This window comes from Ornithorhynchus anatinus, chromosome 5 (genome assembly GCF_004115215.2).
Source record: "Ornithorhynchus anatinus isolate Pmale09 chromosome 5, mOrnAna1.pri.v4, whole genome shotgun sequence".
NCBI lineage: Eukaryota > Metazoa > Chordata > Mammalia > Monotremata > Ornithorhynchidae > Ornithorhynchus > Ornithorhynchus anatinus.
In genome coordinates this window covers 62,011,981-62,034,200 of record NC_041732.1, presented here as the reverse complement: position 1 = coordinate 62,034,200, position 22,220 = coordinate 62,011,981, and the positions used below count along the sequence as shown (strand labels likewise).

The window sequence follows — 22,220 nt, the reverse complement described above, 5'->3', positions numbered from 1 at the left end:
AGTGAAGTGACTTGCCCAAGGTCACACAGCAGTCAAATGGCAGAGCCGGGATTAGAACCCATGACCTTCTGACTCCCAGGCCCTGGCTCTATCCACTACGCCATGCCGCCTCTCTAAAATGTAAGTCAGTTTTACTCGATGGAACAAACAAGACCATTCTGGATTCTGGGATACTGCTCATTTCCAAAATCCACACAGGAGCTTAAATCAATCAATGGCATTTACTGAGTGCTTACTGTGCGCAGAGCACTGTTCTAAGCTCTTGGGAGAGTGTGAAACAACAGAATTGGTAGATACATCTTCTGCTTCCAAGAAGTTTACAGTCTAGAGGGGGAGACAGACATTAATATAAACAAATTACTTATACGCACAAATGTGCTGTGGGGCTGAGAGTGAGTTAAACACCATGTGCTCAAAGGCTACAGTTCTAAGGGCCCAGACAACTCAATAAATCAAAGAAAAATTCCACCAAAATCCACCCATCTTTTAAGAGAATTTCATTTCACCTTGCTACTTCCATGCACGCCAGTCACGTAAACTTGTGCCGAGATGAACATCAATGGCAGAAAAATGCAATGGGCCTCCTCAATCAACCAAATGGGATTTCTGATATAAAGCTACTTTTGAATTATTGCCCAAGTGCCAGGAGCTCGTCTGCACGGCCGAGAGTCAACCTTTTAACATACATTCATTTGGAAGGCTGCATTTCTCTCTCCTCGGACGCGCGGCTGCTCGGAAAAATGCCTGCAATGATAAATTCCCTAATGGGCCATCAACTCAAACAGACTTCAGGCCCAGTGTGCCCTTATATTTATCTGCTCCTTTCCAATTGGACGGAGCTGTCTTGGGGGTCTGCAAAACCTTCACCAACCCTAGTTGGGGAAAAAAATGATTCTGCCAGGACTTGTGTGATCTGGCCTGCTGCCCTCCACTAACATCCGATAAAGGGCAAACGCCACCTGCTTTAACAGATTAACGTGAATGCTATGAAGTAAGCCGCCACACAGGCCGAGTCCAAAGTAGATGGCTACTAATAACCAGAATTGGATTTGTATACCGAAATCTTAAACCTCTTGAATAGAGGGGACCTCAAGGACTAAAAGAAGGATTGCTTCTCCCCTGCCTACAATCCTAAGAGCGGGGCATTGATCAAGACAACGTTTTTACAACAGCTCTATGTGCTCCCTTTCACGAGCCACTCCTTCATAGCCGTTTCTGCTAATAATCTCCGGGTCCACGGTCTTGGGCGGCATTTGACCACAAGACCCGCCCAGAGCCTCCTTTTATACAGCTCATCTTTCAGAGTGTTTCTAAAATAAAATTTAAAAAAATCACACCCAAGTGGCGCCACTCGTCCGGAAGGAGACAGGAGGTCAGGAGCCCTACAGAATCCTTGCGGTGACGTGGGAGTGGGATGAATCAATGGCATTTACTGAGTGCTTACTGTGGGCAGAGCACTGTCCTGAACCTTTGGAAGAGTAGCATACAGGAAGGAGAGTCAATGGACACGTTCCCTGCCCATAAGGAGCTTTTCTTTTTTTAATAGTATTTGTTAATATGTGCGGGCACTCTAGTGTGAGCTGGGGTGGATACAAGGTGATCAGGGTGGACACGGTGCCATGTTCCACATGGGGCTCAGTCAAAACTCCCGTTTTCCAGATGAGGTAACTGAGGTACAGAGAAGTTAAGTGACTTGCCCAAGATCACACAGTGGACAAGTGGCAGAGCCTGGATTGGAACCCAGGTCCTTCTGACTCCCGGGCATGTGCTCTATCCACTAGACCACACTGCTTCCAGGTGGATGTGAGAGGCCACGGACCCTTTCAGTTGGATTCACATCCTTGCTCCTTTCTGACACCAGGGTCACAGGGAGGAGACCTCAGACTGTAAACTCACTGTGGGCTGGGACCATGTCTACCCACTGTTACAGCCTACTCTCCCAAGCGTTTAGTACAGTGCCGTGCACGCGGTAAGCGCTCGATAAATACCCCTGATTGATTGCCTGACTGAGGGCCAGGCACCCAAGGTTCAGCCAGAGATTTCAGCAAGGGGCCTGAAGATACAAAGGATTAAGAGATGTCTTTCTGCCCTATAAAAGATGTTGAGGTCTGCTAGGCTGTCGATGGCCCGTCGCTGTGATCACACATATGGCAAAAACTGAGAATGAATGGACAAGAAGATAGAACTCAACCCCGAAGAGTTCTGAGGCCAGAGTTCCCATAATGATTTTAAAAAACTGAGATGCAACGTGACCTTCGGTGAAGTTTAATCCACACTCCGTTTCCCGATCTGCAAAACGAGACTAGCACTACTGTACGTACGGTTTGAGATGCGGTAAATCATTTAAAGTATACAAATTGGGGAGTGCCTTGGAAAGGACTGCAGATTTCACGTTTTTAAAATGGGTGTCTAATGCAAATGTAAGCAGAATTCGCTTTAGAAGATTACGGGTATTCTCGAATCAGAATGCCTAGCCTCTGTGGTTGGCAGAAACTCACTGTGAAAATATCCAGATGAGTTAACTACACATCTAGCCAAAACTACTTAGGTAAAGAAAACAAAAAACTTCCCAAGTTGGATCGCAAGGCACTAGAAGTCATTAAGGAGAAAAGCTGTGGGGTCTCCTCTGGAGATTTTTAAGGAAAAGATGGGATGGCTTCAAAGCAATAAGCTTGAGGGCTTCTCCATAGGACATTACGATGAAATCCTCAGAGGAAAATGGATATTAAAGGTGCTTGTTGCGAGCAGGGAAAGTATCTACCAACTCTGTTACATTGTACCGTCCCAAGGACTCGGTACAGTGCTCTGCACATAGTGAGCAACATGGGTCAGCGGAAAGAGTCCGGGCTTGGGAGTCAGAGGTCGTGGGTTCTAATCCCGGCTCCACCACTTGCCAGCTGCGTGACTTTGGGCAAATCACTTAACTTCTCTGTGCCTCAGTTACCTCATCTGTAAAATGAGGATTAAAACTGTGAGCCCCATGTGGGATGACCTGATCACCTTGTATCCCCCAGTGCTTAGAACAGTGCTCTGCACATAGTAAGCGCTTTACAAATACCAACATTATTATTAGAACAGTGCTTTGCACACAGTAAGCGCTTAACGAATACCACCATTTATAGTAAGTGCTCAATAAATACTACGGATTGAGAAACTTTCCACTTAATTGAGCTCCTTGACAATAAAGCTTACCTAGAATGTTGAAGCTGATTGAAAAGGCTTTACCTTTTGAAATCATTTTCCAAAGCAAGATTAAACACCAGGGGCTCGCAACAGACCGCTCTATTTTAAAGTCAATCACCTGGGCGTGAATGAAGTTCATGGAATAATCCGACTACATTAGCCTGTGGAATCTCTCCTGTAGGTCTTTAAAAGGAAAAAGCCAAGTGAACTGTAAGGGGGTGTTTTTTTAAAGGCAGAAACCTACACATTCTTCCGTTATCAAATTCCTTCTGGTTTCTCAATCATTTGCCCAGCTTGCTGCAACGATCAACCACCAGCACTTCACTGCTCGTTGCAGGCAGGGAACATGTTGTCTACCGACTTCTATGCTGTACTCTCCCAAGCGCTTAGTACAGTGATCTGCACACAGCAAGCACTCAATACAACTGTATATATCTTCATTACCCTATTTATTTTGTTAATGAGATGTACATCACCTTGATTCTATTTATTTGCTATTGTTTTAATGAGATTCTTCCCCTTGATTCTATTTATTGCCATTGTTCTTGTCTGTCTCCCCCGATTAGACTGTAAGCCCGCCAAAGGGCAGGGACTGTATCTGTTACTGATTTGTACATTTCAAGCGCTTAGTACAGTGCTCTGCACATAGTAAGCACTCAATAAATACTACTGAATGAATGAATACAGCTGACTGATTAATTAGCTTTTGGGGAGATCCAGCCCTTGACTTGATGACGTCGGTTGAATGCTTCTCTCTCCTCTTTTGGGGAGGCCACTTTTTAAGGGCATTAATGACTTGACATTTCCTTGTGAATACTGGGTGAAGTCCATCCCCCATCTGTGCTGTAAGAGCTCTTGGGGACTGTTGCCAAACTGTACATTCCAAGCACTTAGTACAGTGCTCTGCACATAGTAAGCGCTCAATAAATACCACTGAATGAGTGCCCCAACCTTGGCCTTATTCTTAGGTTGTGATCCCTGAGGAGACGGGACCGTATCTAATTCTCAGCGGTGTTTTTTTCCCCGCACTGCTTATTATACAGTGGAGGCTCATAGGAAGCAGCGTGGCTCAGTGGAAAAGAGCCCGGGCTTGGGAGTCAGAGGTCATGGGTTCGAATCCCGGCTCTGTCACTTGTCAGCTGTGTGACTGTGAGAAAGTCACTTAACTTCTTGGTGTCTCAGTTCCCTCATCTGTAAAGTGGGGATGAAGATTATGAGCCTCAAGTGGGACAACCTGATTACCTTGTATCTACCCCAGCGCTTAGAACAGTGCTCTGCACATAGTAAGTGCTTAATAAATACCAACATTATTAAATACTGAATTTTGAATGAGTGAATGGAGGTTCAGTAGAATGATTCCTGAGCAGGAACCTGCTATGGTCCTCCATAGGTGCCGCCAAAGGGTAAGACTTCAGTCGTTGTCGTACATTAATAACATGTACGATGGTATTTATTAAGGCCCTATCTGTATCAAGCACTGTGCTAAGTGCTATAATTTAATCAGATAATAAGAACAATTATGGTACGTTAAGCACCTAGTATGGGCCAAGCACTGTACTAGGCGCTGGGGTGGATACAAGCAAATCAGGTTGGACACAGTCCCTATCCCATATGGGGCTCACAGTCTCAATGCCCATTTTACAGATGAGGTACCTGAGGCCCACAGAAGTGAAGTGACTTGCCCAAGGTCACGCGGTGGACAAGCGGCGGAGCCGAGTCAGAGACCATCCTTGCCCAAATCCAAAGTTTAACCCAAAATGGTTGCTCCTTCTAGACTGTAAGTTCCCTGTGGGCAGGGAATGTGTCTACCGCTATTAGAGAAGCAGCGTGGCTTAGTGGAAAGTGCACGGGCTTGGGAGGCAGAGGTGGCGGGTTCTAATCCCGGCTCTGCTGCTTGTCAGTTGTGTGACTTTGAGCAAGTCAATTCACTTCTCTGGGCCTCAGTTATCTCATCTGTCAAATGGGGATGAAGACTGTGAGCCCCACGTAGGATAATCTGATAACCCTGTACCTATCCCAGTGCTCAGAACAGTGCTTGACACATAATTATAATAATAATGATGATGGTATTTGTTAAGCACTTAACTATGTGCCAGGCACTGTACTAAGCGCTGGGGTGAATATAAGCACATCGGGTTGGATGCAGTCCCTGTCCCACATGGGGCTCAGTCTCAATCCCCATTTTCCAGATGAGGTACCTGAAGCCTAGTGAAGTGATTTGCCCAAAGTCACATAGCTGAGAAGTGGCAGAATCGGGATTGGAACCCATGACCTCTGACTCCCAAGCCTGGGCTCTTTCCACTGAGCCACACTGCTTCTCATAGCAAGCGCTTAGCAAATACCCTCATCATCATCATTATTTTTGTAGTGTAATAATAATGATGATGGCATTTGTTAAGCGCTTAGTATGTGCCGAGCGCTGTTCTAAGCGCCGGGGTAGATACAAGGAAATGAGGTTGTCCCAGGTGGGGCGGTACTCTCCCAAGTGCTCAGTACAGTGCTCTGCACCCAGTAATAATAATAATAGTGATGATGGCATTTGTTAAGTGCTTACTATGTGCCGAGCACTGTTCTAAACGCTGGGGTAGATAGAAGGAAATGAGGTTGTCCCGAGTGGGGCGGTACTCTCCCAAGCACCGAATATAGTGCTCTGCGCACGGTAATAATAATGATAATGATGGCACTTGTTAAGCGCTATGTGCTGAGCACTGTTCTATGCGCTGGGGTAGATACAAGGAAAGAGGTTGTCCCAGCTGGGGCAGTACTCTCCCAAGCGCTGAGTACAGTGCTCTGAGCATGGTAATAATAATAATAACAATGATGGCACTTGTGGCAGTGTATTCATCTGGGACAAGCTCTTTCCTTGTATCTACCCCAGTATGTAGAACAGGGCTCTGCACATAGTAAGCGCCTAACAGATACCAACATTATTATTATTTATCCCCATTTGACAGCTGAGGGAACTGAGGCCCAGTGAAGTGACTTGCCCCAAAGTCACCCAGTTGATCAGTGGTGGGATTAGAACCCACGACCTCCGACTCCCAAGCCCGGGCTCTTCCATTCAATAGTATTTATTGAGCGCTTACTATGTGCAGAGCACTGTACTAAGCACTTGGAATGTACAAATCGGCACCAGATAGAGACAGTCCCCGCCCACTGACGGGGCTTACAGTCTAATCGGGGGAGAACCGAACTCAATCTTGCCACTGAGCCATAATGTATAAGTGCGACTGAATGAGTGCGGGACTGAGGGAGAGGCTGGGCCCCGAGAAGCAGCGTGGCTCAGTGGAAAGAGCCCGGGCTTGGCAGTCAGAGGTCATGGGTTTGAATCCCGGCTCTGCCACCTGTCAGCTGTGTGACTGTGGGCAAGTCACTTCACTGGGCCTCAGTGACCTCATCTGGAAAATGAGGATTAACTGTGAGCCTCATGTGGGACCACCTGATGACCCTGTATAATAATAATAATAATGGCATTTGTTAAGTGCTTACTTTGTGCCAAGCACTGTTCTAAGCGCTGGGGTAGATGCAGAGTCATCAGGTTGTCCCACGTGAGGCTCAGTCTTCATCCCCATTTTACAGATGAGGTCACGGAGGCCCAGCGAAGTGAAGTGACTTGCCCACAGTCACACAGCTGACAAGTGGCAGAGCTGCAGCCTGGCTGAGTGGAAAGAGCCCGGGCTTGGGAGTCAGAGGTCACGGGTTCGAATGCCAGCTCCGCCGCTTGTCAGCTGTGTGACTGTGGGCAAGTCACTTCACTTCTCCGGGCCTCGGTTCCCTCATCTGTCAAATGGGGATGAAGACCGTGAGCCTCACGTGGGACCATCTGATTCCCCTGTGCCTACCCCCAGCGCTCAGAACAGTGCTCTGCACAGAGGAAGCGCTTAACAAATACCAACATTATCATTATCTACAAAGCCACAGTGATCCAGAGGATTGGGGCTGCCACACTGCCACAATCCAGTTCTTGCAGAAAGAACAGTGCTCTGCACAGAGTAAGCGCCTAACCAACACCAACATGACTATTCGGGGCCGGTCGTGCAGGGGAGGGCGGAGGAAAACAAAGCTGGGCGCCACATGGGCTCCCGGGCTTCCCCCGCCTCCCAGGCCGTGGGGGTTGGTGCGCATGCGCCGGCGGCCCTCGCTCCCCCCCCGCCCCCCCCGCAGGGCTTCCCCAGTGCGGCGGGAAGGGGCGGCGCATGCGCAGTCCCCCGCGGCCTCGCCCCTCCCCTCCGCTCCCACCAGGCGGCGGGAACCTCAAAGCCGCCGTCGCCGCCGCCGCCATGGTCCCTTCTCCCCAAGGACCGGCCGAGGGGAAGGGGGTCACCACCACCACGTCGTCCGCCTCTCCTCCTCCCTCCATAACCCACCTTACAAACTGGGCTTTCCCCGCGGGAGAGGGAGGCGCCCGGACCTCACCGTCCCCGCCAAGCCGCCTCCCTTCCCGGAGGTTTGGGGCGGCATTCATTCATTAGTATTTATTGAGCGCTTACTATATGCAGAGCACTGGACTAAGCGCTTGGAATGGACCAATTCCATTAAAGCTCACCTCCTCCAAGAGGCCTTCCCAGACTGAGCTCCCCTTTTCCCTCTGCTCCCTCTACCCCGCCCCCCTTCACCTCCCTCTTCTTCCCCCTTTCCCTCTGCTCCTCCCCCTCTCCCTTCCCCTCCCCTCAGCACTGTCCTCGTCCGCTCAACTGTATATATCTTCATGACCCTATTTATTTTGTCAATGAGATGTCCATCACCCTGATTCTATTTATTTGCTATCGTTTTAATGAGATGTTCTTCCCCTCGATTCTATTTATTGCCATTGTTCTTGTCTGTCTCCCCCGATTGGACAGGGCAGGGACCGTCTCTGTTACCGATTTGTACATTCCAAGCGCTTAGTACAGTGCTCTGCACAGAGTAAGCGCTCAAAAAATACTATTGAATGAATAAATACTATTGAATGAATGAACAAATCAGTAACAGATAGAGACAGTCCCTGCCCTTAGACGGGCTTACGGTCTAATCGGCCAACCAACGGCCTGCCCTTTTGGGGCATGGCATTCCCCCCCCCCCAGGACCCTTTGGATGCCTGACTACTCGGTTCTCTTTGGCTGTCTGTGAACCCACTGTGGGGCAGGGATGGTCTCTCATCTGTTACTCTCCATTCTAAGCGCTTAGTACAGTGCTCTGCACACTCTAAGCACTCCATAATTACCATCTGTGATTCTATTTCTCTTGATGGCATTGACGCCTGACTACTTGTTTAGCCATCTGTCTCCCCCTGTGAGCCCACTGTGGGGCAGGGATGGTTTCTGTTACTATCCATTCCAAGCGCTTAGTACAGTGCTCTGAACACTGTCAGCACTCCATAAATACCATCTGTGATTCTATTTCTCTTGATGGTATTAACGCCTGACTACTTGTTTGGCCGTCTGTCTCCCCCTGTGAGCCCAGTGTGGGGCAGGGATGGTTTCTGTTACTATCCATTCCAAGTGCTTAGTACAGTGCTCTGCACACTCTAAGCGCTCCATAAATACCAGCTATGATTCTATTTCTCTTGATGGTATTGACGCTTGTTTGGCTGTCTGTCTCCCTCTGTGAGCCCGCTGTGGGGCAGGGATGGTTTCTAATCTGTTACTGTCCAATCCAAGCGCTTAGTACAATGCTCTGCACACTCTAAGCACTCCATAAATACCATCTATGATTCTATTTCTCTTGATGGTACCGACGCCCGACTTCTTTTGTTGTCCATCTCGCTCGTTGGGCCTGTGAGCCCGGTGTGGGGCAGGGACGGTCCCTGTTGCCGAACTGTCCATTCCAAGTGCTCAGTACAGTGCTCTGCACATAGTATGTGCTCAATAAGTACGACTGAATGAATGAATTGAATGAAGGTTATAAATTGGCGGTGATGATTCCGCCCGCAGACTGCACCGTGTCTGAGGCGGGTTGCGCGCCCCTCTCCTCACCCACCCGCACCCTGCCAAAACGGGCCCAGTCCCTCCTCCCCGGGGGCCCCCGTCGTCGTCAACGGCTCCTTCGTCCCTCCGCTGCTCCTGCCTTTTTCCCCCCAACTCACCAATGTTTTGTTTTGTTTTGCTGTCGGTCTCCCCCGTTTAGCCTGTGAGCCCGTTGTGGGGCAGTGCTGGTCTCTCTCTGTTGCCCAACTGTCCATTCCAACAGCTTAGTCCAGTGCTCTGCACCCAGTCAGCGTTCCATAAATACCATCTACGATTCTATTTATCTTGATGATATTGACGCCTGGCTCCTTGTTTTGCTGTCTCCCTCATTTAAACTGGGAGCCCGCTGTGGGGCAGATGGTCCCTCTGTTGCTGAATTGTCCATTCCAAGCGCTGAGTCCAGTGCTCTGCACCCAGTCAGCACTCCATAAATACCATCTCCATTTCCCTTGATGGTATCGACACCTACCTGTTTTGCCGTCTCCCCCGTTTAGCCTGGGAGCCTGCCGTGAGGCCGGGATGGCCTCTGTGGCCCAACCGTCCCTTCCAAGCGCCTAGTCCAGTGCTCTGCACCCAGTCAGCGCTCCAGAACTACCATTCCATTTCCCTTGATGGTATTATTCATTCATTCAATATTTATTGAGCGCTATGTGCAGAGCACTGTACTAAGCACTTTGAATGGACAATTTGGCAACAGAGACAATCCCTGCCCAATGACGAGCTTACAGTCTAATCGACGGGCTTACAGTTTAATCGATGGTATCGACGTCTACTTGTTTTGCCGTCCCCCATTCCCCCCCACCCCCGTTTAGCCTGGGAGCCCGCCTTGAGGCCGGGATGGCCTCTGTGGCCCAACAGTCCCTTCCAAGCGCCTAGTCCAGTGCTCTGCACCCAGTCAGTGCTCCACAAATACCATCTCCGATTCCATTTATCTTGACGGTATCGAAGCCTGACTCCTTGTTTTGCCATCTCCCCCGTTTAGCCTGGGAGCCCTCTGTGAGGCCGGGATGGCCTCCGTTGCCCAACTGTCCATTCCAAGAGCCTAGTCCAGTGCTGTGCACCCGGTCAGAGCTCCATAAATACCATCTCCCATTCCATTTCCCTTGATGATATCGATGTCTACTTCTTTTGCCGTCCCCCCCCCCGTTTAGCCTGGGAGCCCCCTATGAGGCCGGGGTGGCCTCTGTGCCCCAACTGTCCCTTCCAACCGATTAGTCCCGTGCTCTACACCCAGTCAGCTCTCCATAAATACCATCTCCCACTCCATTTCCCTCGATGCTATCGACGCCTACTTCTTTTGCCGTCCCCCCGTTTAGCCTGGGAGCCCTCCGTGAGGCCGTGATGGCCTCTGTTGCCCAACTGTCCATTCCAAGAACCTAGTCCAGTGCCGTGCACCCGGTCAGAGCTCCATAAATACCACCTCCCATACCACTTCACTTGAAGGTATCGACGCCTACTCGTTTTATCATCTCCCTCGTTTAGCCTGGGAGCCCGCCATGAGGCCGGGATGGCCTCTGTGGCCAACTGTCCCTTCCAATCGCTTAGTCCAGTGCTCTGCACCCAGCCAGCTCGCCATAAATACCATCTCCCATTCCATTTCCCTTGATGGTATCCACACCCACTTCTTTTGCCGTCCCCCCGTTTAGCCTGGGAGCCCCCCGTGAGGCCGGGATGGCTTCTGTGGCCCAATCGTCCCTTCCAACCGCTTAGTCCAGTGCTCTGCACCCAGTCGGCTCTCCATAAATACCATCTCCCACTCCATTTCCCTTGATGCTATCGACGCCTACTTCTTTTGCCATCCCCCCATTTAGCCTGGGAGCCCACCATGAGGCCGGGATGGCCTCTGTGCCCCAATCGTCCCTTCCAACCGCTTAGTCCAGTGCTCTGCACCCAGTCGGCGCTCCCCAATTCCCATCTCCATCCCATTTCCCTTGCCGGTACCGACTCCCACTTCTTTAGCCGTCCCCCCTTTTATCCTGGGCGCCCACCACGAGTCCGGGATGTCCTCTGCGCCCCAATCGTCCCTTCCACCCGCTTAGTCCGGTGCCCCGCACATAGTCCGCGCTCCCCAGATGGGACCGAATGACCGGCCGATTCCGGGAAGCCACGGCGGTCAACTTGGGGGGCCCCCCCTCGTCTCCCTGGTGCAGAAAGGGGGACCATCCCGGGCCCTCCCGTCCGTCCCCCCCGGGGTCCCGGGACTCACGATCTTCTCCTTGGTGTGGTCGGGCTCGGTGATGACGAGGGCGGCCGGTCCTGCCGCTTTGGCCGGGGCGGTTCTGGGGGGCCTCTTGCCCCCGCCGGGGGTCCCGTCCAGCTCGACGCCGTCCTCGTCGGCGCTGCTGCCTCCTCCTCCTCCTCCGCTGCTGCTGCTGCCCCGCTCGGCCCTCTCCCTCTTCCTCCCCGCCGGCCCGCTCCTCTTCCTCGCCCCGGCCCGGCCCGTCCCGTTCCCGGAGCTCGCCTCCTCCCAGGCCGCCACGGCCGCCTTCTTCTTTCGGGGCATCCTCCCTCCTGCGGACAGGGGACGGTTGAATGAAAAACCACGGACAGACAACCCCCAACACACACACCCCAAAAGCACCCCCCCCCAACCGACCTCCCTCCCCACCCCGGGAGGGGGAGGAAAAAAACCCGGACGCCTCAAGTTGCCACAAACCCCCCACCCACGTCTCCCCGCCGGTGAAAAGGCCAAAAAAAAAATCCATTGGAAAAGAAAAGGTAAAACATGGAGTAAAAGCCTGCTGAGAAATTCCCCCCACCCCACCTCCTCATGGTGGAGGAAAAGAAAAAAAACACACACACACAAAATTCCCCCGGCAAATTTTACCACCTGGCCGAAAAAGTAAAAAGCGGAAAAAAAGTCCACGCTGCCCCTCAACTGCGAAATTCAATCGCGGAAAGAAGGCTGGGACACTTTATAAAGATCGAAAATTTCGTCCCATTTTAACCTCCACTTCATAAGGGGAGTGATAACTCCCGCTTCCCCCCCCCCCCCCGCTTTTTCCATCTCCCCCACCTGCTGCTTTTGTCTCGACTCCCCCCCCCTCCTCGCCCGTTTTAAAGCCCACTCAAAAATTAAATTCAATTATCTCCTCTTCCTTGACCCACCCCCCTCCTCCCCCGGCCCCGTTCACCACCACCACCAACGGCTCAATATCCAAATTCACGTCTCCAGCCTCATCCCAGTTGATTCAGATCTTGGTCTTTTATTAGCCGGATCCTTTGGGGCGGGGGGAGGGGGCCTTTTCCCGGAGGAAAAAAAAAAAAAGCACAAAACAAAACAAAAAACCCCAAACACCTGCTTATGCCAATAAGAAAAATAAAACTTTAATGTTTCCCAACTCTTCCCCGATTCTCCTTTTGCAAGCGCGGTTCGGCCGTTTTCTCTCTGATCCAGGTTGCAAAATTGCTCAGCTCTGCTTTCTAGTTTTTCTTCCAGCTTCCCTTTTCTTTTGCTCTGTCTGCCTTTTTTTTTTATTGATTTTGAACAATGGGATCTCTGTCTGTCTCCGATTAAACCACGTGGATCCGCCTTCCTTCCCTTTTTTATTCATTCAAGCCCCCTTGCCCCCCCTCCAGGTTTTTTTTTACCTTTTCTTTATTTAAAAAAAAAAAAAAACTTTCCCCTTCCTCGCAAACTGATGTCTATTGAATTTCGATCCCCTACCTGGTTGGAGTGGTTGGAAAGCTCAAAAACTAAAAATAAAAAAGAACTTAATTGCTTTAATTTTTTTTTCCTGTAAGAAAAGGGTTCCTGCCCACCCACCAGACACACTTAAAATGTAAATATGAGCTACCAGAACAAATGCTACAATACAAAACAGAAACACATGTACGGGCAGGAAAAAAAAGAGCTAGAAAAGAGCAAGGGAAGCGAAACCCGGCCGTTTTAGCATAGCACCATCTTTAGGTGTGGATGACTCAAAGAAAACCCTACGGTGGAGTACAGTTGCCTATTTTCTAGAGTTTAGGGAGGTAAATAAACAGGAGTGGTATAGAATGTTTACCTCTTATTGGGTCTCAGATCTCTTCCCCCAATTTTATCTTCAGGTGGTTCAGTCTACATGTCTCAAACTTATTTTGCCTTTATGGGCAGACGGGATTGCCCCAAGAACATGTCTAGGCAAAATGATTTGGAATTTTAGGGGGTTTTTTCATTGTATTTATTAAGGACATACTATATGCCGGGCCCCGTGCGGTGTGCTGGGGAAGACTGCCTGCGTCCCCCATGGGGCTCTTAATCCCCCTTTTACAGATGAGGTAACTAAGGCACAGAAAAGTTAAGTGCTTTGCCCAAGGTCACACAGCAGACGAGTGGTGAAGGCTGGATTAGAACCCAGGTCCTTTTGACTCCCAGGCCCATGCTGTATCTGCTAGACCAAGCTGCTTCTCTTCCCTTCCTGAAAATTAGGCACTTTCTGTAGAAATCAGAGTGGGTTTTCATCATCGAGAAGTGTAATAGCTGAGTGCCGAAGAGAATGCTAAAGAATATTTCGGCAAATAGTCGCGCATGCAGGCCGTGTGCCGTACAGTCTGTTTTCACGGGAATCTTTCTACCGAAAAATGAACTTTGGACTTAAAAAAATAATTCCGCACTGACCGAGTCTTCAATGCTCTTTTCCAAAAAAACAACAACAGCAACAACATATGTTTCATAATGGTGCAACTTGTCCAGTTTCCTCAACACAAACTGCACAGGATTTTTAAAAAAATGTCAATTTTGATTGAAATGTTTCAAGGTGGACTGACGGCCATGTTTTTCAGACTCTGCAAAATAGGGTTGGAGTTGAGTGCTTTCTTTGACTGGACTAGACTGTAAGTTCGCTGTGGGCAGGAAACGAGTACCAACTCTTGTTATATCATACTCTCCCAAGGGCTCAGTACAGGGCTCTGCACATCATCAGCACTCAATAAGTATCACTGATTGATTAATTGATTGATTAGCACATGCCTGATTGAGAGCTGCTGCCCAATGGAAGGAGTAGAATTCAATAGTAAAATACTATTGGAATGAAGTAGGTGATGAGAGTAGGAGATCCTGAGTTTTAATCCTGGCCCCACCGCTTGCCTGCCGTTTAACTTGGCGCACTTTGCAAGTAGTTTAACTTTAACTACTCTGGGACTCAGTCTCACCTTTAAATGGGGATTTGGGGGCTTTGTCTGACGTGATTATCTTTTATCCATCCCAGTGCTTAGTGTAGTGTTTGGCATATGGTAAGTGCTTAACAATTTTTATTATTATTATTACGCCTAGGACTGCTGGGGGCTCTTTGCTGTTCCTTTCCCCCTGCTGCCAATCTGCTCCCACTGGGGATCGTCTTGTAGACTCCTCAGCATGGTAGGAGGAATGAGGGGAAAGGGATGGAGGGTGGGAGAGCAGCAAATGCTGTCTGTCATTCAGGTGGAGGTGCTGATGTGGAGTTTCCCAGAGCAGGCTCTGGAGAGGGTTTAGGGATATGTGCCCTCGTCTACCCTACCCACTCCTCGCAAGCATTACTTTGGCATCAAGGGTTCAATCTCCCCTCCAAGAGGAATTTCCCCCTAGAAAAAGCCTTTCCAAAAAATACGTTTCGACCTATGTGGACCTGACCAATGACCTCGTCATTTGACCCAGAGCTTTCTCAGCCACTTCCTAGGTGTGCTCCCCGATTCTAATTCAGCAAGATAGCCCCCTACCTTTCACACACACCCCTTAAAACATCACTAGTGGTATTCTGCTCTTATCCAGGACCTTCCTTCCACAGAGCTCCAAATTTTGGCACTCGCTGATGGTCTAGAAACACAGTGGAAGATAGCAATGAATACTACTGCAGGACGCTAATTTTCAGGAGCAGATTCTGCACCGCAAAATTGCATTGCATCCAAGCACTCAGGCAAATGAGAATTCAAAGGTCTTGAGCTCTGTTGTTTAAAAACCTCAAGTATCTGCTGAACATAAAAGATGAAAGTCTGGACTTAAAGGGCAGGGAGAGAATGGAATTTCAAATGGCAGAGCAACCAAGAGCTTCCGGGAGAGTTTCAAACCGGTTTAAGCAAGGGAAGCTCAGGGAGGGTACCGACACCTTCTGCTACTCTTCTCTCTATGGCAAAGCGTTACAGAGGTTTTAAATATTATCATTCATACCTTAAGGGTTGATTAGAAGGGAATTTCATCTAAAATAAAAGTGCCATCAGATGTCCGTCAGCAGATGACATGTTGCTACTTGTCTGTCACTCCAGCTGATGAAGAATCTATCCCCAGCAATTTGTGCAGTTTATTAACAGAGAGGACTGAGAGTACTTTCAGATTCCAGGTGGCAAGCGGTAGGTTTTTCTTCCCATTATAATGCTTTTTCCAGGATAAAAAAGGACATGCGTCAGAAACCCTGATGCAATTAGACGCTATTATCAGATTGCATCATCTGATCCAAGGCGTGGTGTTCCAGAAACTGGTTTTTCTTGAGGTTGGGCTACTGTGGTGAAGCACTTTGGCAAGAGGACTAAAGAACTGGCCTTACCTGTTGGATCACAAAAGAAATTTTTGCTCTGACATGCCTCAATCACATGTAACCACTGACCAAGCCCCATGTGACTTCTCTACCTGAAAGACTCTCATGTGACTTCTTTAGCTAATTTAGGAGCTAAATTATCTACACTTAGGTGGAATCCCAATTTCCCACCCAAAATGTGCTGTGTTTTATATTTCACCTCAACTGGGTAACTTCTCTCCATTCACATCAGAGGCAAATTGACAACACAAAGGTCTGTGACCTTCGTCCATTTGATATTCACCCCGATCCCAACCCCACAGCACTTATGCACGTATCTTTAAATTGTATATTATAAATTACATATTTATTCATATTAATGTGGTCACCCCCCGCCCCCCCCGCCAGACAGCAAGTTGACTGTGGGCCTGGAAGGCTTCTGTTGTATTGTTATACCATACGCTCTCAAGAGCTTAGTACAGTGCTCTGCACACACTAAGTGCTCAATAAAATCATTCACTGATTGAAAAGATAGAAAAGACAATAATATTTCTATGCTATTCCTGCATTAGGAGCAGGAAATCTGATGGTCTTGGTGGGATTTCAGCAGTAGAAGATTGACCCTAGGGCAGGAGAGAGCTGGGAGACAGCCAGTCAGCTCTCCCCTTCCTAGCTCACCTCGCTGATCTCTGTAGCAGTGTTGCTTAGTGGATAGAGCAGGGGCCTGGGAGTCAGAAGGCCCTAGGTTTTAATCCTGGCTCCATCACATTCATTCATTCAATAGTATTTATTGAGCGCTTACTATGTGCAGACCACTATACTAAGCGTTTGGAATGAACAAGTCGGCAACAGATAGAGACAGTCCCTGCCGTTTGACGGGCTTACGGTCTAATCGGGGGAGACGGACAGACGAGAACGATGGCGATAAATAGAGTCGAGGGGAAGAACATCTTGTAAAAACAATGGCAACTACATAGAATCGAGGCGATGTACATTTCATTAACAAAATAAATAGGGTAATGAAAATATATACAGTTGAGCGGACGAGTACAGTGCCGAGGGGATGGGAAGGGAGAGGGGGAGGAGCAGAGGGAAATGGGGGGAAAAGAAGGTTAAGCTGCGGAGAGGTGAAGGGGGGGCGGTAGAGGGAGTAGAGGGAGAAGGGGAGTTCAGTCTGGGAAGGCCTCTTGAAGGAGGTGACTTTTAAGTAGGGTTTTGAAGAGGGGAAGAGAATCAGTTTGGCGGAGGTGAGGAGGGAGGGTGGTCCAGGACCGCGGGAGGACGCGGCCCGGGGGTCGACGGCGGGATGGGCGAGACCGAGGGACGGCGAGGAGGTGAGCGGCGGAGGAGCGGAGCGTGAGGGGTGGGCGGTAGAAAGAGAGAAGGGAGGAGAGGTAGGAAGGGGCAAGGTGATGGAGAGCCTCGAAGCCTAGAGTGAGGAGTTTTTGTTTGGAGCGGAGGTCGATAGGCAACCACTGGAGGTGTTTAAGAAGGGAAGTGACATGCCCAGAGCATTTCTGCGGGAAGATGAGCCGGGCAGCGGAGTGAAGAATAGACTGGAGCGGGGTGAGAGAGGAGGAAGGGAGATCAGAGAGAAGGCCGACACAGTAGTCTAGCCGGGATATAACGAGAGCCCGTAGCAGTAAGGTAGCCGTTGGGTGGAGAGGAAAGGGCGGATCTCGGCGATATCGTAAAGGTGAAACCGGCAGGTCTCGGTAACGGATAGGATGCGTGGGGTGAACGAGAGAGACGAGTCAAGGATGACACCGAGATCGTGGGCCCGAGAGACGGGAAGGACGGTCGTGCCATCCACGGTGATAGGGAAGTCTGGGAGAGGACCGGGCTCGGGAGGGAAGATGAGGAGCTCAGTCTTGCTCACGTTGAGTTTTAGGTGGCAGGCCGACATCCAGGTGGAGACATCCTGAAGGTGGGAGGAGATGCGAGCCTGAAGGGAGGGGGAGAGGACAGGGGCAGAGATGTAGATCACATGTCTGCTGTGTGGACTTGGGCCAGGTCACCCAACTTCTCTGGGCCTCAGTTACTTCATCTGTTAAACGGGGATTAAGACTGTGAGCCCCATCTGGGACAGGGACTCCGTCCAACCTGATTAACTTGTATCTACCCCAGCGCTTAGAGGAGTGCTTCACACAGAGTAAGGTCTGAACAAGTGTCATTATTATTTATTACTACAAACGAACCTGCATGCTCTGTTCCTCTAACGCCCACCTGTTCTCTGTACTTTGATCTCGTCTATCCGCCACCCATCCCTTGCTTGCATCCTCCCTTGGTCCTGAAACTGCCTTTTCCTGAGTATCCGACAGTCCACCACTCTCTCCACCTTCCAAACACTCCTAAAATCACATCTCCTCCAAGAGGCCTTCCTGGATTAACCTGTCGATTCCTCTCTCTGCCCTCCTTTCTGTGTCAACTATGCATAACACTTTGATACCCAGCCCGGCCCCATGGGACTTATGTCGATATTCTTCTACTCTACTATTTCCTCTATCCCTAATTCATTTTAATGTCTGCTTCCCCCCTGTAAGCCCGTCAATGGGCAGGTACTGTCTCTATCTGTTGCCGATTTGTACATTCCAAGCACTTAGTACAGTGCTCTGCACATAGTAAGCGCTCAATAAATACCAATGAATGAATGAATGTAGACTGTAAGCTCGCTGTGGGCGGAGGACATGTCCACCAACTCTGTTGTACCCCCCCCCAAGTGCTTAGTACAGTGATCTGCACAAGTAAGCACCCAATAAATACCAATCAATCAATCAATCAATGACATTTATTGAGTGCTTTCTGAGTCCAGAGCACTAGGTACTAAGTGCTTGGGAGAGGATAATGTAGCAGAGGTCACGTTCCCTGTCCATGAGGAGCTTACACTCCAGAGCTAACAGTCAACCATTGATTGATTCATCGATTGATTGGAAGGGTCGCTTTACCCAGAGTGAAAGATGGGAAAGCCTGGGCTTCATAAGAGTTGCTCATGATAAAGGAAAATTGACCAAATGGTTATGTGAGCCGAATTGGACATGCACCAAGAGGAAGAAGCAGCGTGGTCTAATGGAAAGAGCATGGACCTAGAAGTCAGAGGATCTGAGCTATAATCCTACTGCAGCCACTTGCCTGCTGCGTGACCTTGAGTAAGTCATTTAACTTCTCTGGGCCTCAGTTTCCTCAAGGGTAAAATGGGGATTCAATACCTGTTCTTCCTCCCAGTAAGATCATGAGTCCCATGGGGGACTGGAACTGTGCTCAACTTGTTTGACTTGTATCTATCCCAGCGCTTAGAGAAGTGTTTGACATATAGTACGCACTTAATAAATACCGAAAAAAAAAGGAATGCACTCACTAGGCCTTCCTCAGTTGGGAATATCATTGCTGGGGAGGGGGCCCCTCTGTTCCTTTTTGAATGAAGGGGGTCCCCTGGCCATTTTTTAAGTCCAAGGACTGTTTTCTTCGCATGGGATCCGAAGGAAACACACTTCACTTACATTTGGGGTTCTAATTAACTGCTTGAGCCTAAACCTTGTACAGGCAACATTTGTCTCTCCACTGATAGTACCAGTTTTGTTCAAAACTCATTCTGATGCTACAAAGAATTGAAGAGAGAAAGAACTGATGAAATGCAGTCAGTTTCCCAGTAACAAGCCCTTTTCAAAGAGCGTCTGCTCCTTTCTCTAGTTAGTAAGCTACGGAGTTTCATATAAAGAAAATCTGGATTCATCAGTTTCCTTTAGCTCATTATTAGGTCTTTAATGGCTCAAAGGACAAAAAAATTTGTTTTTTAAAAGAGGCGTTGGATCCTTCTATCCTCCAGGCCAGCTGAGGGTGCATTTCTCCGACTTCTCTCCTGTGCCTGCCAAAAGAAAAGTACCAGATCTGAAATTCTGCCATCCGATCCCGCTTTTTACACAAGGAGCTCAGAGATAGCCAGTTCTTCAAGCCAAAAGGAAAGAAATGATCAAAAGTGATGCAATTTATTTTTTAGACAGCATCCCTCTGCATTTGCAGCGAGTATTCATGTCTTCACTAAAAACCGTGGGATGCAATCTCCTAGGATTAGCTTCCGTTCAATTGAACTATGATGCATTTGCTTAAAATTTAGCAAAGATATCCCCTCTGCCCTGGCATGAACCTGGAAATAAAGTTCATATTCTAAACATCATTCCTTAGGGGTGGCAGGTATGGATAAATGCTTTTAAGATCCGATGAACAGGAAAAGAGGAAAAATGATTACTGATCTTTTAACATCATTTGGAATTAGCAGAGAAATAAAGATATTTTGGTGGTCAAGTCGATTTTGGTTGGCATGATGAAATCTGATGAGATGAAGGAGAGACACTAAACCAGGCCTGGCTTTTTGTCCTACGTTGGTAAGGTGAATCATCAGAATATAATATGTGAAGCAACTTGGTGTAGTCTAGTAAATAACACTAAGATTGAGGGCCATGAGATCTTATACAGTGTGGCTCATTAGAAGGAGCATGGGCTGGGGAGTCAGAGGTCATGGGTTCAAATCCCGGCTTTGTCTCTTCTCAGCTGTGTGACACTGGGCAACTCACTTAACTTCTCTGTGCCTCAGTTACCTCATCTGTAAAATGGGAATTAAAACTGTGAGCTTGAAGTGGGACAACCTTTGCATCCTCCGCAGTGCTTTGCACATAGTAAGTGCTTAACAAATGCCATCATTATTATTATTATTATTATAACACCTGTAGTAGGTTCAGACGCTTACCTAATGTGTGACGTGGGCATGTCATTAATCTTGCCGAGCCCAAATTTCTAGCAATGAAGTGGAGTTACTATTGCTCTTACCATTTAATAAAGCGAGCTCCATTTATGAAAGATGCCCCATCATACATGACATGTGGGCTTTGATATATGACAATTCTGTGGCCTAGTGGGAAGAGCACAAGCCTGGTAGTTGGAGAACTTGGGTTCTAATTCGAGCTTTGCCACTATGCCTGCTATGTAACCTTAGGCAAGTCATTAATTCCCCTGTGCCTCAATCAATCAGTGGTATTTATTAAGCACTTGTGTGCAGAGCACTGTACTAAGCACTTGGGAGAGTACAATATAGTAGAGTCTACACTCTGGTAGACACGTACCCTACCCACCATGAACTTACAGCTTCAACTCCCTTATTGCTCTGATGTGCATATATAATTCTATTTATTTATGTTGATGCTGATGCCTGTTTACTTGTTTAGATATCTGTCTCTCCCCCTCTAGACTGTGAGCTCGTTGTGGGCAGGGATTGTCTCTCTTTATTGCTGACTTGTACTTTCCAAGCGCTTAGTACAGTGCTCCGCACACAGTAGGTGTTCAATAAATATGAGTGAATGAAGGAATGAATACAAAATGGGGATTAAATACCTGTTCTCTCCCTTGGATGGTGAGCCCCATGTGGTTCAGGGACTGTGTCCAACCTGTTAGACTTGCATGTCCCCCAGCGCTTAACACAGTGTTTGGTACAATAGTAAGTGCTTAACAAGTACCACAATTATTCCCTCTAGAGTAGGCTCCTAGTGAGCAGGGAATATGTCCACAAACACTGTTGTATAGTACTCTCCCAAGTGCTCTGCACACAGTAAGTGCTCAATAAATATGACTGATCAATTGATTTTTTTATCATATTTGTATGAGCCATCACTATGCCCCCTCCTACCTCACCTCATTACTCTCCTACTGGAAAGAGCCTGGGCTTGGGAGTCGGAGGTCACGAGTTGGAATCCCGGCTCTGTCACTTGTCAGCTGTGTGACTGTGGGCAATTCATTCAATTCATTCAATAGTATTTATTGAGCGCTTACTATGTGCAGAGCACTGTACCAAGCACTTGAACAAGTCGGCAACAGATAGAGACAGTCCCTGCCGTTTGACGGGCTTACGGTCTAATCGGGGAGACGGACAGACCAGAACAATGGCAATAAAGGCAATAAATAGAGTCAAGGGGAAGAACATCTCGTAAAAACAATGGCAACTAAATAGAATCAAGGCGGTGTACATTTTATTAACAAAATAAATAGGGTAATGAAAATATATACAGTTGAGCGGACGAGTACAGTGCTGAGGGGATGGGAAGGGAGGGGGGAGGAGCAGAGGGAAATGGGGGGGAAAGAGGGTTAAGCTGCGGAGAGGTAAAAGGGGGGTGGTAGAGGGAGTAGAGGAGCTCAGTCTGGGAAGGCCTCTTGGAGGAGATGAGTTTTAAGTAGGGTTTCGAAGAGGGGAAGAGAATCAGTTTGGCGGAGGTGAGGAGGGAGGACGTTCCGGGACTGCGGGAGGACGTGGCCCGGGGGTCGACGGCGGGATAGGCGAGACCGAGGGACGGCGAGGAGGTGGGCGGCGGAGGAGCGGAGCGTGCGGGGTGGGCGGTAGAAAGAGAGAAGGGAGGAGAGGTAGGAAGGGGCAAGGTGATGTAGAGCCTCGAAGCCTAGAGTGAGGAGTTTCTGTTTGGAGCGGAGGTTGATAGGCAACCACTGGAGTTGTTTAAGAAGGGGAGTGACATGCCCAGATCGTTTCTGCAGGAAGATGAGCCGGGCAGTGGAGTGAAGAATAGACCGGAGCGAGGCGAGAGAGGAGGAAGGGAGGTCAGAGAGAAGGCTGACACGGTAGTCTAGC

The 22,220-nt window shown here is 48.8% G+C and overlaps 1 protein-coding gene across 8 annotated transcripts in view; it reads right to left on the bottom strand.

The window, feature by feature from the left end:
* RCC2 (regulator of chromosome condensation 2) overlaps positions 1–15,354 on the bottom strand; it is a 43,815-nt gene extending 28,461 nt beyond the window's left edge. The window contains exons 1-2 of one of the 8 annotated variants that reach the window (XM_029066159.2): positions 15,253–15,354; positions 11,335–11,639 (exon numbers count right to left, since the gene is read on the bottom strand). In XM_029066159.2, the coding sequence (XP_028921992.1) occupies positions 11,335–11,631 (297 nt within the window). In that variant the 5' untranslated portion in view covers positions 11,632–11,639; positions 15,253–15,354. Of the gene's footprint in view, positions 1–11,334; positions 11,640–11,958; positions 12,087–12,268; positions 12,387–12,426; positions 12,658–12,795; positions 12,890–15,252 lie in introns of those variants that run through there. The other 7 variants (XM_029066154.1, XM_029066151.2, XM_029066152.2 and 4 more) reach the window with 7 other exon arrangements.
* Positions 15,355–22,220: the final 6,866 nt, after the last annotated feature.